General features: G+C 46.5%; 1 protein-coding gene across 1 annotated transcript in view; it reads right to left on the minus strand.

The window, feature by feature from the left end:
• Positions 1-12,096, minus strand: part of LOC146207350 (rho GTPase-activating protein 18-like) — a 199,142-nt gene extending 187,046 nt beyond the window's left edge. The window contains exon 1 of the mRNA XM_084586566.1: positions 11,710-12,096. Within this exon, the coding sequence (XP_084442692.1) occupies positions 11,710-11,713 (4 nt within the window). The 5' untranslated portion in view covers positions 11,714-12,096. The remainder of the gene's footprint in view (positions 1-11,709) is intronic.
• Positions 12,097-17,344: the final 5,248 nt, after the last annotated feature.

The raw sequence follows: 17,344 nt of genomic DNA on the forward strand, positions 1-17,344 counted from the left end.
TTTATTTCGGGTGGCCTTTCACATAATGTGTCAGATAATGTGCGAGATCACAGAGGCATACATGAAGTGATTAGTAAAGTTCATGCACAAGAATAAGCAAGGGAAACTAAATATGGGTGACATTAAAGCTGTCCCATCATACCCTTAAAGGCGGAACTTAAGTGTCCCCGATTCTTTCCTCATTATAGCTCGCTGCGTTGTCCTGAACTTTATTCCACCGGTTTCGTCAGCCATGAAGTGTCTGCCCCATCGGTGAACACTGGATGGATGGATGGACTAAACTTTAATGTCCAACAGATAAGGTCAGCTGCCACTTTGCGCGGGCGGATGTGAACACTGCAATGATTTTTGCAGTATTCCCCTATGGGCCTAATACGTAATTTGCGGTCGGGATTCGTGACGCGCTACCAATGCCCCATCAGAAAATTCATATAGCTGCGAATCGAAACACTCTCTCCATATATTTCGCCCGTTACATATCACAACGTACTCCCCAGGTACACATCGTGAATCGCGCGATAGCCGTGGCGACAGCTGCAAAGAATCCTCAGACTGCATGTGGCTTGTAAATCGAGAGAAGAAAAAGCGGCAGCTTCGACTCGACGAGAGAGATATTAACGTGAAAACACTAATCCGGATGTTAAAAACGCAGCAAAAGCGTCTCATGCTTGTACGTCAGCAAAAAAATAAAAAAAGAAGTGATTCAACACTGAAATCTTAACGCAATCGTTCTTTGTTGAGCGTTCAGTATGATGTCTCTATTTCACTTCTCATTCACCTTCCACCTGTAATTAAGGCTAGTCTACTATAAGGATTCGCACCGACGACATATCTACCTCGTTCATTGAGCGAGACAGCTACAGCGCCTTTATTTTCCCCGAAACCAAACACACTGCTAAACTCTGTGGCAGACTCTCAATGCTAAAAAGCCAAATTGCAAACCGTGCCAAATAATCTTTTTACGTGTTTTATTCGGTTTAGGTGAAATTAAACCCCACCTCAATGCTTTAACGAAATAGGCTAAATACGGCATTTAATTATGTGATTATGCGTTAATTTCTACGCCATAAATATAGAAAGGAAAGAAATTGAAAGAGAGATAATGTAAGTAAGTAAGTGGTTTCATTAAAACAAACCGAAACGGAAGTAAAAAGAAGTTTGCCAGTCCCGGTATCTGCTATCTAATCATCGAAAGCATCTGAACTGGGGCGGAGGAAGTAAAGGAATAGTAAGGAAGAAGAGCGGAAATCGAAAAGGTCTTAGATACACGCACTAATATTTCGCCTTTTACTAAAGGAGAGATAAGGAAACAACAAAAAAAAAATGCCCAGACATGAAAAGCGTGCGTAGTTCTCACAAAGTGTACGTGTAGGACATACAGACACGAAATCAAAGCAATAGTAGAGAGCGCTCGAAGCAAGATACGCTAACAAGAAATGAGGATACGTCAGCCGAGCAGGGACTGCCTGGGGAGATGCTCGCGAGCGCGTGGTATCCTATCACGAAATCTCTCTCCATTACCGTGATCAACGAACCATCTACCCTCCTCCTCATAAATATATGACTAAGCTACAACAGGTGACGTGGCGCCAGCTTCAGTCCCGTACATTCCCATCCCCCGCTTTCTTATCTTTGATCCATCCAGGACTGTTCTCGCCGCAGTGCACCCTGTGTGGGGCACCTAAAGCTGATTTTGAGCACATTATGATCAAATGCTCGGAATTCCACCCTCCAGCCACTTGGCAACTCTCCGACCTCGAGCGATGGGAGGCTGCGGTGTCCAGCTCTGACCCGGCCGTTCAAAAGCGGCTGACAGACTGGGCTTTGGGTGTCGCTGTGAAGCACCAGCTTTCGGCCACAACACGCAGCCAAGAGCCGACCCGTCATTAGAATGTAATCCCTTAAGGCTCCCAAATATAAAGTTTTTCACCACCACCACCACAAGAAATGATAGTTTTAGCAAAAACTCTGGGGCCATTTAAGCCTGCTTAAAAGGGAATTCGATAGCATATATGACTTATTTCGGGTTCTTTTTTTTTTTTTTTTTTTTTTTTTTCGTGCGACGCCAAATTTTGACGCTGTTATCATGTACATGCTGTAGATACAACACAGCGACTTCGAGCTGTTCTTCAGTTTAAAATTTTCGGGCAGTGGTTACGTGACCTCGCTAAGTTGCTGAAACCTATTTCTACCATCGCAGACTTACGTGCGCTCATCTCCGCCCATGCCAATTTCACTAGAGTGAGCGGAGGTGTTCGAGCAAGGCGCCCCTTCATCCTCTCTTAACGAGGGTTCCTTGGTGGTTGCAAAGGTAACGTGCGGTTCACGACCGAAAGGTCAACGATTCTGTTCTACAACTTCGCCACCAATTGTTCGCTTTCAAGCAAAGTTGCTTTCTTCCGGTAACGAGGATTTGTCAAAGACACCATATGATAATACTTTGCCGACGTTAGAACCTTGCAGTGCACGTCAGAAACCAGCAGAGCCATTTTGAAGCTCTGACGTCAAGGCTGCGTCACGACCCATCTGTGTTGATATGTGAGTGTTCCTTCGTGGTCACGTGACACTCGAGACGTCGCTATCGTCTCGACTAATGAGAAATTTGCTGACTCATTTCGGCGGGATTTTGATCTGACAACTTTATGCCATGGCGTGAAAAAGAAAAGGCCACCAACACACCGCACAGCTAAAGCGGACATTGTAGGTGTAGAGAATTCATCACAAGGACCGCCAGTAAAGTAAATAGCGTACGTGCGGATTTTCCCGAACCAAACGCCAGATGCCTAGAGGATATCGCAAAGGCAGCTCTGTGCACGAGTCTTTTGACCCTGTTCTCGTTCCTCTTTATAGCGCCGCTCTTTATTATAAACACTATATGTACGGAACTGTCAGTGACATAAAATTCAGCCGTGCGGGTGAGAGAAAAAAACAGAATCGGTGGCCATCAGACGACACGCAGAGAACACGAGAGTTCTATGTAACCTGAAAGGTGCCGTATGAGGATGGACTGCTCTGTGAGAGAGCAAACATGACGGAATGGGGCGAACGCGGGTAAGCAAGGCACATCGTTCAAAACTGACCGTCCTAATATGAGCTCCGCTTGTTCGAATGGCCGTTTCTAACTCAATTCCTCTCCCGAGTACGAGTTTCCATAGGTGAAAGTCGGCGGCTTCTTCTGCACACAAATGCACGCAGAGGTAACTCCCCGCAGTGGCGTCCATTAAGTGGTCCCCTGTGTTGGGTAGTTCCAATCGCGCCTGAAGCAATGGTTGGAAGGAAAAATGTTGAAGCTACATAATATGCCTACCTATAGAACTATGTCTTTGCCGATACCTAACTAAAACGAACCCAGTTGAACTTATACTTGCCGCAACGCAGACTATCAGCTCGCACGATTTCAAATAAAGGACGTACAAGATCACTTTAACGACATCCATATTTATGTGCATGAACGCGGACACTGTAGTGTAGGGGCGTCGGTCGCTGGAAACGCACCAGCACTGCGACACTCAGGAATACGATTTTCCGTACTGCAGTTCGCATCGTTTTTTCGTGCGTGCAATTTCTCCACGAATTATCGTGGTCGTCAGAATATATGTGTCACATCCACTCGCAAAGCCTTTCCGAGAGACGGAAAAATACTTCATTCACAAAATAGACGCTCTAAGCCTGGTGCGGAAGAGTCCATTCGAGCCCATTGAGTGGCCTTACTGAGCTTCTTCACACAGATATAGCTGTCTCCTCTTGCGTAAGTGCACTAACATACTGACCTATGTAGGAAATTTCTCAGTTATGATGTTAAAGAGGGAAAGGTGGAAGGTCGATAGTAAGCGCTAGTATGCGATTGACTCCTGAACTGTTATCGGCACTTTTCATTTTCGCAGGGTCAGAAAAGGTTGCACGGGTCAGTGGTTACCAGAAGCAAAATCAAAATATCTTTTTCGAATCGCAAGGTAATTGGACAAGCGTCAGCTACTTTTAAGCAAATTTCCAAGCCAGACGACGGCCGCGCATTGCATGCATATATGATTTCATAATTTATTGACAGAAATAAATCCGTGTACGGCTCTCGGCTTGAACATGGCCGTCACTTACTTGTGATAGGACAAGCTAGCACTTCTTATTTGATGTTTTTCTTTGCGAAATCCTTACGCACAGGACCAAGAGCTGACGAAAGCCTACACTTGATGCGCGCAAATAGTGAACACGGACTACAGTGAAGAAAATGCAATAGCAAGCGGCACTAATGAAATGTTTGTTTTTAGACGTGTCAAAAAAAGAGAAGCTCTAAAGAGTCTGCGGCCCTGGTCTCGCTCAGGGTGCACGTTTTTAGGGATGGGAGGTATGATGAGGTTAGATAGGAGGTTAGGAGAAAGGAGGACGCCGTCAAACTGGGCTAAGGTTTATGTGGGATAATAAAGTGCGGCCAGCCGCCGAGTTGGATAGGCGGGCTATTTGTGCCGTTAATGTAGCCTCTCTAAGTTCCTCGAAAGTGTTGCGTACACCGAGTTTAAGGAGTCTGGAGTCGGGGGAAGTCGTAGAGCCGTTTTCATGCAACTTCGTAGGAGCGCGTTCACCCGGTCTCTCTCCTTTTGTTTGAGGGGGAGGTATGGGAGGACATATGTAGCGCGGCTTATAATGTAAGCCTGGGTGAGGCGAATTGTGTTTCGCTCGCATAAGCCTGCCCGGCGGTTGGCTATGCGGCGAATCAGTCAGGTGGTCTGTTGACATTGTGTATGGAGAGTCTTTATGACTTCTCCGTGTGTACCATGTGAATGAAGAACTAGACCCAGCACACGGATTTTGGATACTAGTGGGATCGAATGGGTATCTAGCTTGAGGGAAATAGGCGGACTGCCTGAATCGTATTGCTTGGGGCGGTGGAGAAAGAGTTCTGATTTTGAAGGGGAACAAGTTAGGCCACGTTCCCTTATATAGGTGTCGATGGTATTTAGTGCCAATTGTAGGTGTTCCTCTATTTCGGCATCACTGCCACGGTTAGCACAGAGAGATAAAGTGGTACCGCACGGAATAATTTCGACCACCTGTGGATCTTTGACGTGCACTGACATCACACGAACGCCCGTGCGTTTCGCCTGCATCGAGACGAGGCCGCCTTTGCCTTCCGTGCCCTTCGAAACGTTGACGCACGATCCACTGATTCAATTTCGAACTGCATAATCTGTTGTTTCATGACACGCACAGATGATTTTGCTTTGCCGCTTGGTGCAAGGACCGCCATCGTCAACGGCGTGGCCGTCATTCGAGCTGCGGAGCGATGTGCGACAATTACTGCGCCATTCCTTTCCTATAAGCCAATTTAGAACGGAGCAAAATAAAGTGCATGACACAGAACACCACAGCAGATATTTTAAATTTGGCGCCGCTGTCACTATGCAACGTCATCGCCGGGCATTGCGCTTCAGCTACTTGCGTTAGGTTTCGGTGTTGTGCAGAAAAAGCGCTGGGTCCCCTCGCGGTACAGTGCATTGCAATATTATTTTTCATCGTTTCGAAACTGATACAACACTGTCTACCCGCGACTTCAAAATCACAACCGCCACTAAATAACCAGTTGGACTGGTTTGCCTTGGTTTGTGGGATTTAACCGTTTAACGTCCCAAAGCGACTCAGGCTATGAAAGATGCCGCAGTACAGGGCTCTCGATTTCGACCAACTTGAGTTCTTTAACGTGCACTGACATCGCAGAATACACGGGCGCATCTTCCGCGGCCAGGATCCGACCCCGCATCCTTGGTTAATTTATTTATTTATTTATTTATTTATTTATTTATTTATTTATTTATTTATTTATTTATAATACCCTCAGGGTACAGTTGTACGTTACAGAGGGGAGGGGCGCATACAGGATATATATATATAAAACAGAAGGTTAACAAAAGCGTACAAATCTGAAAAACAAAGCAAAATAAAAAAGAACAAGGTACATGTGCAATTTAGGAAATTTAGGAAAACGGCATAGGTGTTAAAAACAACAATATAAAAATATAATAAGCAACAGTATACAATGATGTTATGCAAATAACCATACAGTAAGTTTTAAAACTAGGCAAAAAAGAAAGATTGCAGCGCGGATTTAAATTTTTGTTCTTCAGTTATACTTGTTAGTGATGCAGAGAGGTTATTCCAGTCATTACAGGTGCGGGGAAGAAAGGAGTTAAAATAGGCAACTGTGTTTGTGTGCGGAATGTTTACCTTTTGACTATGGTTACGGCGAAACGAAATGTAGGATGGTGGCTGAACCCATGAGGAACGCAAGGTGGAGTTATGGTAGTATATTTTGTGAAAATATACTACCATAATTAAAACGTTAATCAGCTGTTTAGTTAGGTGATTAGAAAAGTTTTATATCAAATTACGTTGCCGCGGTTAGTAATTTGTTCCTGAAGACATTTTTTTTTCTTCCAACTCAAACTCAATATAATCAGGAATTTCTGAAAGTGTTCTAGGAAACACGCAGCATAGCCTACAATACACTCCGGAGACCTTTTAAAATTACAGCAGCAAGTGTTCAGGTCTTTCTTTCATTCTTCCAGTAGTCTCTAAGCTCGAGTAGATCATGCATGTGCACGTGACAAAGCCTACATTTATATGATGACCGGCCCACGTTGATGTTATCTTAACTCGTTTCCCTACAAGTTAAAGTTAACGGCGCTAAACGTCCTCTAAAGCACCAAAAAACGTGACTGAATAACGTAAAAACGCAGCCTACAGTCGACGTCTGCCAAGAAATCTCGTTGCTAAAGCTTGCGTACTATTCGTGCACACATTTTTCGAACGATCTCTTCGTGGCATGAGGACGTCGGTGGTGGTGGCGGTGGTGGTGAAACGTTATTTCCGTAAAGAAAAAAAAAATTGTCATCGGATTTTCCTCGACCACGCAGTATATATTACACCGAAACGACTATCAAACCTCGCTTCATGCATTTTACAAACCAACCTGCGACCATTCACGAAAAACCCATCTCAATTCTGCTCGCAGCGAAAAGCGTACAGGCGAGCACAGTAATCGACCTGCAAAGCGCATAGTGTAGTTACGGTTCAATTCATCCAGGAAGTGTTCGAGCTCACGTAACCGATCGTCATGACACGCGCTGATGTTTACCGAGGTGCCTTCTTCAGCCATGTTATCAAAATATTGCAGATGCCAAGTGATATTACAGAGATTTGATGACAATGTTTTTTTATCAAAATATTGCAGATGCCAAGTGATATTACAGAGATTTGATGACAATGTTTTTCAATATAAAAAGATGGTTTATGAGGTTTAACGTCCCAAAGCGTAAGGCTATGAGAGACGCCGTAGTGGAGGACTCCGGAAATTTCAAACACCTGGGGTTCTTTAACGTGCACTGACAGCGCACGGAACACGGGCGCCTAGCATTTCGTCTCCATCGAAAAGCGGCCGCCGAGGTAGGGATTCGATCCCGCATTCTTGAGAACAGTAGTCGAGTGCCTTAACCACTGCGCCACCACGGATGGGCGATTATAAAATGAGATGCGGTACTTTGGCCGTGACCGCTATAGCATGTGTGTATTTCGATCGAACTACGGAGTCACTCTGCTGGTAACTGGTTTCCTGGAGATTTTTCTTTGCGTTCCAGAGACGTGTCACTGAATGTCAGCGTTGAGTAACGCTGAGGTTTTTTTTTTTTTTTTTTTCTTTCTGTGCTTAAATTTATGGTCCCGTTCTTAATTTTGAATGTAATTTGTTCACTAACATGAACAGGTAAACAAACAGTCCTTGATTTAGCCCTCTGCGATTTACAGGAATCTCAAAAAGCTGCACGCGTCGCGGAATATATATTCTTTTTTCTGGCGCACTGATTGCCTTATGCGATCTCCACTTGAGCACTGACATCATACTCATCCAGACCTTACGTATCTTTAACCAAACCGTAAATCGCATCCACCGGAGAAGAAAGTAAAGAAGCAAGAAATCAAAGCCTTTCTCTTTCATTTGCAAGAGCGTAAAAACAGCTGCGCGGCACTGCCAGTTGTGTCGTAATGGCTTGCGCTTTCTTGCTGCCCACTGCTGTGGCCTTCGCCTCTTGCCTTGCTCGTTATATGCATGTAGCAGGCGTTTAGAAAATATAAATAGCTAATTATGCCGCTGGAAGCAACCGACCAGTTTGTGTGCTCATGGTCGTTATCGGAGTGTTTCTGAAAACAGCATCTAATAATCATTGTCTATTTTGTGTTTATACCGCGCCTGACAACCTGTCTCAGTACACAGATATATTTAATGGCTCTCGACTTCTTTTTGAACAGCCCGAACGACGAAAACGTACAAGACATGGGTGTTGCATGCATTCCACACGCTGTTGCAACCACACCAAGCCCGCGTTGCTTGAGTCCCAGCTCGACTAGCTGTTAGTTCAGCGCCTGCGTTGACTCCTCATGCCCTTGTTTTCTAGCGCCGTTTCCCATGCGCTAACGAGCCCGCCAAAATTCCCTATTCGGACATATCACTGAATAAATTTTTCGCCGGAAATTAAGACGTAAGACGCGCGAAGTTCAGTCATCCTTTCAGTACAGGAAAAAGGAGAACGTGCAGATGTTAAGCGCAAACTCCGTCTGCTTACATGTGGTTCAAGAGAGGAGGTTTTTTTGTCAATGCCACCTCATTACATTTAGGTGCAGGGACTAAAGGTCACTGGAGTGTATTTCCTTGTGACATCCTCAAAAGAAAAGCGATAAAGGATTCAGTTCCGTGGGTTGCTGGCGAAGCCTCTGCAGAAATTCTGTTCGTGCTACATAACTCTCTTGCCCCGCCGAGGTGGTGCAGTGTTAAACCGTCCGACCATTGTGTGCCAGAGTACCGGGTTCGATCCCGACTGCTGGCGTCTGCATTTCGACGGAGGCGAAATGAAGCGGCGTCCGTGTGCTGTGCGATGTCAGCGCACGTTAAAGATCCCCAGGTGGTCGAAATTACTTCGTAGCCCTCCGCTACGGCACCCCTTTCTCTCTTTCCCCTTTCACTCCCACACCCCTCCCTTTGAAGGCCCGGTTCAGCTGTCCACAAAAACAAGTGTGACAGATACTGCGCCTTTTCTTTCCTGCGAACCAATTATTATTACTATTACATAACTCTCATAGACATAGATTACGTTTGCAGTGCGCCTTGAATTTCCGAATTAACAACCCCCCTTCTCCTCCTTTGGAGGCCTTTGGAGCCTTGAGGTCTTGACAACCGAGCAGGGCCGCCTCCCAGTCCTCTCTGGTTGGATTGGGGTTGGGGGGAATGGATGAGTTTGAGTGGCACGCCCAAACCATGTGGAAGGTGTCAGCCACCTCCTCACAGTACTGGCACGCACCATCAAAGGATGGGTTGAAATGTTTAAGCACCGCCGGGCACAGTACAGTATAGGTGAAAATTTTGATGAGGAGGCGCTCGTCAGCACGATCCAGTCCCTTACAAGGGGCCGGGTAGCGCCTGTGCTCCTCCTTGTAGTAATCGTGTTTACGTTACATAGAAGCAGTCAGGAGATGTCTGTCAAATACTCGTGCATGGACGCGGCGTTAGTCTAGATGGGACAGGTCGTTTGTCGGTGTGATCAGTGCAGCTCATCACTTGTCCAAATATCAGTGACAAGCTGTTTTCAGCGGAATTATTTGAGACTGTAAGAGACTGCTCGAAAAATGTGGTTGGCTGTGCCTGAGAGCACTTCGCACTTAAAAGGAAAATGAATCGCATGACAGTACATTTTACTCGAGACGAGATTTTAGGAACACGAAACTTTATTGAGAGGAGAAAAGGTGGCGGCTGCAATGAGCACTACAAATTGAATTTAACTATCTCGAGAAAGGCATCGACACAAACGCTGGCCTTGCTTACTTCAAGTTACGCCAAACCATTTGAAATGACATTTTCTGAAGAAGGCTGTTTCTAACTAGAGCCTCCCACAACACGAAACTTCGGCGCTACATTCAAATTACCTCAAACACTGCTATTCGGAGTTTATTCGTACACTCGGTTCTTTTACAGGTACGTGCATCTCGTTCTGAAGTAACTACTTATAATGGAAGGCCGGCAAATTGTTACTGCGAAGGCAAATATCATCGCACATACCAAATATCATCATTCATAGTTCGACAGCCCCACGAATGAAGTGTGCTGAAATATAATAGGAACAACTCAACCAACCAAGAGTCCTTAGTATTATAACGTGACAAATTAAAGTCTGCCTCAACCAACACAAGAATAATGCGCCTGCGATACTCCAAGCGCCGATATATATGACCACCACCAACTACCTCATTTATATTTTGTTTGCGGTGATGATTACCGTTATGATCCATCTTCCAAAGAGGATTAAAAGGCACTCTGGCCGTTTTAGCACGCTGCCTAGCCGTCATGGTCGTAACATGCATGCGCAGTTCCCAGGAGTTGTGGTTACCACTCTCAAGGCTAGGTCACGCATGCATATACATGTGTACTGCTGGCAGGCATGCTACGACAGCTCCCGAAGTTAGGTCGTACAAACACGCACTGCATGCAATCAAACGGCACAGTCAGACGGAGAGAGGAGGACTACAGGCGAAATGGGAAGGTGTGATGAGTTGTGGGTTCCTACTAACACGACATGCCCTATATCGCTCTTTTTTGCCTTGGCAGAATGTGCACCCCACATAGCCCCCTCATTTGTATTTCACAAGCTGAATGTGCTTGCTCCTAAGGCAACCGTGAAGGCCGCCAAGCGCTGATCTTTCCAGCCAGAAAGTAAAGGCTCTCAAAATATTGCTTTCTTTTTTCTTTTTTTTTGCAGTAACCTTGAAATGCGGGAAGATCCAAATGCACTCGCTTTTGCTCTCCTCTACTCGCTTTCGCTTAAGTTTCCTGCATCGTCGAAGTACATATAAAACATTGAAACCTAGTATCCAAAATGGCACTGACATCTCGGTCATTTAGATTTTTTTTTCTTTTTTTCCAACGCGCTGTGATTGACACAAGGAAGTTAGGACTCATTGTCAGTTATTTTCGCACCTGTCACAAAACACGCGTTCTCGTTCCAGAAGCTCTTGTTATTACGGACGCCATCCATGCGTGTTCACGCGTATTCGTGCCGAATGAAAAAAAAAATAAAAAAAGGAAAGACCGGCTACCAAAATACGCATTCTAAAGGTCTCGCATATCCGACGCAGTCACTCCTGCGAAGCCCAGTAGACTGAAAAGAATGTAGTGCGCACACACAGGAACTGTCCTTAGACTAAAGCCCCTCTTTCGACAATCGCGCCCCAAACCAGCGATTGTTCGACACGCTGGTGCGCAAAAAGGAATAAAAATGCTGTTTGCTATCGCGTACCTGCCCAGATAAGGGAGCAGCTCCTAATCTCTGGACGCGAACACGACCCTCTGTCGCCAGCGCTCAGCACGGCTCCAACGAGCCTCAACTCCGGGCCACTCGCGGTAGGAAACAATCGCAGGAGAAGCCATTGAACTCGCCAGCCGACCCGCGTCTTTCTTGAATCCATCGCATCCACCCACCCGATCCCTCCCTCTGTTCTAGGCAGCATCGCATCTGTGGCTCGAAAACACTTGCCACTAAACAAGCGCACGACGGAGCGCCCCGTGTGCCGACCCCTGTTCGTAAAGTAATAGAGAGTATGAATCTAAGGGCTCTTCCAGAAAACGAGAACACTCAAAGAGACCGGCGCGACGCACGCCATACACCATGGCCCACTTACTCATATTTCTTTCAAATCTCCCGCGCTGTCCGCCCGGCGCTCACAGCTCGCGTGAGCGCTCGTCGATACACACACGCACGGACGGCCGAGTCAACAACTCACTCTCGCTGTCCGAAGAACACGCACGCGCGCACACACTACACACACACACACACACAGCACACACAAAACAAAGGAGGTGCCACTCCACAGACGGCTCCGTGTCGTGGGTCCCGCGTGCCCGAGGCTTGAATCCGGAGGGTTCGGCGCCCCTGCCACCGGCCTATCACGGCTTCCGAAACGCGGCCACACGCGACTGCGAGCGACGAGAGAACCGCACCCAGCCTCTGCGCGGCGTCCATCTACGCACGTCACGGCCGGAACCACGTGGGTCTCGATTCCGGAAGGTGTGCGTGTGTGTGCACGCGTAGTGTGTGGTTTCGCTAGAGCTCCGCTGCGCAGAGCAACGCGCGCTCCGTCGTTTACGTTCCCCGCGCGCCGACGAAAGGGGCCCCTCAAGGACGCCGGCCGATCCCCAACGCGATTCGCAAAGCGCAGCCGCCGCTACGTGTGACGACGGTATGCGGCCCGGCTTCTTGCACTCCCGTAAGCTGTTCGCGTGCTTGGCCGCCGGAACCGCTTTTTTTTTTTTTTTTTCCCTGCCCGCTTGACCCGTCAGCGTGAAATGCAAATGCGCGCGGAGCTCTCTATCTTTAGGCATGGAGAAAAAAACAAAAAAAGAAAAGAAACCGAAACGCGCTAGAAAGAGAGAAACGGCGCCGCGAGTTTTACGACAGGTGCTGGCTAACTCGCGAGCTAACGTTTAACGTTACATGGGAAACAACCGCTCGTGCTCCGTCTTTTTTTTTTTTCTTTTTTCAACGAGCGCGCCTAGCTGCCGACAACTGGATGCGTGATTCGAGTTGTCAGGATTGCTAAATCGTATTTCAGATAACGAAGCCCTGAGCTGAAGAGCATAAGCACATGAAGAAGATCTCTCGAAGCTTTTATAGTTACCCCGCGCAAAGCGGCATGGGCGAGGGTGACTTTTTTCTTTTTTTTTTTAAGTTCCGAGTTGTATATTCTCATATTTTCATTTCCTAATTCTCAAATATGCAGCTTTCAGAGATAGTTCATGGTTTAATTTTATTTATTGCTTTATTTTGCGGAGGAAGAAGTTCTACTTTTTCGGCAGGCCTGTAGTCTCTTCGGTGCATGTTTGCTATCCCGTTTCTTCGTAATCTTATAAATCGCGTGCGGCTACTGCGTAATCGTGATGATGACGAAGAGGGGTGTTTAAAACATTTATTTTGTTATCATCAGTAAGAACTCCAAGAGGAGCTTTCAGTCGAGGGCTTCTGAGGCCGCTGTCTCAGGCTCGATCTGGTATATCATCTTGTGCTAGTGCCACCCAAGTCCGAGCGGGACAGCACGGCTTCCGATTGGCGTGCAGGCAACCATGTGCAAACTAAAACAAGCAGGTGTTTGCGTATATCCGCTCCCCTGATCCAGACTGAGCAACACCGGCAGAAATACCTTTTCACTCGATTTAATTTAATTTGATTAACGTTTGGCAGAGCACAGAAAGCGCGAGCATTTAACCTCATTGAAAATTGCATGGCAAAATTAGTTTTGAAAAGGAAATAAATTACATTACTAATTACTTTGCTGAAGATCGCAAAATGTAATTAAATTACACTACATTTCCTTCTACTGAGTAATTCAATTACTTGTAAATTACTTTCTAGTTTCCATCCATGCAAAAACTGAGTAAAGCTAGTAAACAAAAGAACAACTTGTTCTCCAAAAGCGAAGCACACACATTCTTTCGTCTTTCCGCCAAATTCCGTCCCAGAGAGCTATTCCTTCCCTCTTTCCTACACAACTTGCCATTACAGAAACAAGACAACAGCAAAAAAGAAAAAAAAAAGACAACTACAACAAAAGCTGAAGCATAGTCGAACGATCATGCAATGACCGGCGAGCCCAGCGTGTTGCTGGTCAGGAGCTGTCTCCGCCATTTGAAGAACCCGAAGAAGCTAGGTTATTTATTCTTTCTGCAGTCCCAAGAATCGACGTCGGCATCTTGCGCTCACTGCTCAGTAATGCTCAAGCCACGGCGGCTCTCGCCATGGACCCTTCCGCCTATCCCCAACCCTCCCTTGCCCCGTGGTGACAAGAGTAATCAGACACCACTGTGCCTTAGCCGACGCAACAGGGAGTGCCACTGCGTCGCGCTCCCAACTAGTTTTCAACCAGCCTTCTCGCACCATCTCTCCCTTCGGCATTCCCTTGACACCTTGTATCCTGCTGCTTGGAGAATGGTTGCCATGGTATAGCCGCACTAAGTGACCCTGTTACACACGAGATCTCAGACGCATTGTTCTGCTCAATTCGGTCTCCTTTTGCCGATCCTGCACGTCTTTCCTGCTTTCGCGGCAGTCTACTTTGTTGTCTATGGAAGGAGTAGTGGCGCACTTGAGTAAAAGTAAATTCGACAGGAATTAATTACTTTTGCTGCGAAATTACTACCAAAAAGTAATTCATTACATTACAAATCACTGGGAAAGGTAAATAAATTACAGTAATTTCATAACTGTAATTCAATTACTGCCATGTCTGCCCTCGAAACACATCTTTACCTCTCGGTCTGATGCGCTGTTTCTTTGCTCGCAATCAGAATGCGCAAACGCTTTATTTACCTCGTTAGTATTATTTACTGTGACGCTAATGCGCCAACCACGAGGCACTTTTATCTGATCTCCTTTCGGTTGATTTCACCATCACTGATGCGTTCAAGGCCGAGTGAGCAATGAATTGCTGAGAGCGCTTGTGCAAGTCACTGTATACCATCCGCCGTGCATAATGTTGTCGGGCAGCGTTCTCGAGTCACTGCTACGCCTTTGGCGCAGTCATGTGAAGCCGTTCCGCTCAAGGCAATATTCGTGTTTTGTTTTCTTTTTGCACTAAGTGCCACAGGAAGGGGCGATTGCGAATGAAAGCACTGCCGTACGTATGTTTACCGAGGTGCATAACAAAAATAAATATCCACAAAGTCATGAACAGCAAAGCACCCTAACGGGGGACAAACTACCAGATGCGTGCGTGGCCTTTCATTATCACAGACTATAGCATCAAGGCGATGATTTGATGTCAAGAGTGACGACCTTGAACGCTCGCCTATAGACGCACCGCGGACCTTATTTTTATTTACACCAATAAGTTCATATACAGTCACGTTAAATCAACATGACGAGCTCGCTTTCATCCTCCTCTTCCATTCCCTTTATATCTATTTCTATCGATAGGTACAGCCAATCGAACGTATTCGTGCAGCCTTCCGTAGCTGTACCGTTTCGGCGGTTATTCTGCAATTGAGCTCATTTAAAACGCGACAGAGTTAAATGCCCCTGTCTCCAGAGAATCCAGCGCCGCCGTTACGAACGAAAAGTAACGACCATGACTCTGCAGGTGTTGGCAGTTGACACGCGCGGGCGAGTCGACCGTAGTTGTGCGACGTTACGCGACAACATGCCATGGTCGATTTGACACAAGCTGCCAACTGAGGCCTCTCACGTCAGATGGGAGGGTGAGAGGAATCGAATCTTCCAGGTCCACCTTTTTATTCTGAGTCAGATGCATACTCTACACATGTAGGAGCCATACAGGGCCTCATATCTACGTCGGATGGTCCTACATACTCCTGCTCCTCGCTCCTTGGTGCCACGATTCTGGTCCGTGTCCGGATATCAAGACTCCGAGTTCACAAGATGAGGTGAACGAAGTGGCGAATTTATACACTATTTACAGTGATGGTGCAAAGCACAACAATACTGGAACGTGGGCCGCAAGTTACTGGCTACTCGCAACTGTCTTCGCGCAGTGACGGCCAAGGAGACTCCGCCACGTCCTCTCCAGGCGAGCAGCGCTGCACTCGACGAACGGGTCTCTTTCGACAACCGGCAGTGCGTCTTTTTTTACAGGTTCGGAAGCAGTTGGCATTTCAACTGTCCAAGCCGGAGGCAGCAGCCGCTTGTCTCCGGCCGCGTATTTGCCGCGGCGCAAGGGGGTAAGGAGAGCGCGCCTCTATGACACCATACCTCTACGGCGCCGACGGGGGGGTTGAGGTGCCAAAAGGTCTAGCCATCTCGGTCTGGCCAACGTGCATAGGCCTACATGGCAGAATTACTTTTGAAAAGGAATTCAAATTAATTACTAATTAATTTGCTGAAAATCGCTCATATGTAATGAAATTACACTACCTTATTTCTGCTGAGCAATTCAATTACTTTGAAACTACTTTCGATTTTTCATCCATGCAAAGACCGAGTACTATAGCTATGGAAAACAAAACAGACGTGACGCACACATTCCTTCGTCTTCCCGCCAAATTCCACCCCAGAAAATGTTTACCTCCCTCTTTCCTAAAGGACGTGTCCTTAAATAAATAAGACGGTGGCAACAAAACAGCAAAAACAGAAACAGGGTAGAACGATCGCGAAATGAGCAGCGAACCCAACGTCTTGCTGGCCTGGAGCACCGCCGTTTGAATGACCCGAAGAAGCTAAATTATTTATTGCTTCCGTGGTCCTAAGAAAGAGCAGTGGTGCACTTTAGTAAAAGCAATTGCGATAGGAATTAATTACTTTTGGGTCGAAATTACTGCCAAAAAGTAATTCATTACATTACTGAATTACCAGAGCAGAAAAAACCATCATAACATTGGGCAGCATACGTCATAGTCCTCCTCACAAGCGTGGCTCTGGCAGGTGGTAGATGGCAAGTTGCATGGCTGGGCACCGATCGGTCGGCGGTTTCTGTGACGATTCTGTGAATGTTTTTCCTTTCTCTGGAGCCTCGCTATTAAAAGAGCTCGCTGTCCTGATAATACACGGGTTAGAATACTGTGAACCAAATAGGGTTGAATGATTTTGTCACGTCATTATGAACAACAATGACCTCTAACCACGCCAAGCCCAACTGAATGTTTCCTTTACTTAGCTCACAGTCTAGGCACTCCTCAGCTGCAAGTGCCTCAGTAATGCAGAAGTGCCGCGGGTTGGCACACCTTTTTGTTTTACGTGAACAGATGCTAAGGAATTCGCTTTCTTCGCAGACCATGACGACCCGGACGCCATGATAACTTACGCAACAAACCCGTTTTTCAAATAGTCGAGTACCGTACTCGTCGGAAAACCAAGATGGCGGCCAATGCCACATCGACCACCGGGAAGACTGACACTACCCAACAAGCCTCCGCCCTGCATGTGGGGAAGAACGGCGGCCCGAAAGCGCAAAACACTGTACCCAAATGGGCCTAAACCTCTACCCAAGTTTCGTCAAGGTGACTTCGTCGTCATCGTCAATTACCGGGTACCAATGGCAATAATAATAATAATAATAATAATAATAATAATAATAATAATAATAATAATAATAATAATAATAATAATAATAATAATAATAATAGTTCATAGGAAGGGAAAGCCGCAGTATCTGTCACACTTGCTCTTTGGACACCTGAACCGCGCCGTAAGGGAAGGGAGGAAGGTGGGAGTGAAAGTGGAAATACAGAAAGGGGGAGCCGTAGTGGAGGGCTACGGAATAATTTCGACCCCCTGAGGATATTTAACGCGCCCTGACATCGCACAGTACG

This window comes from Amblyomma maculatum, chromosome 1 (assembly GCF_055883805.1).
Source record: "Amblyomma maculatum isolate TAMU_Amacu chromosome 1, ASM5588380v1, whole genome shotgun sequence".
In the NCBI taxonomy this organism is placed as follows: domain Eukaryota; kingdom Metazoa; phylum Arthropoda; class Arachnida; order Ixodida; family Ixodidae; genus Amblyomma; species Amblyomma maculatum.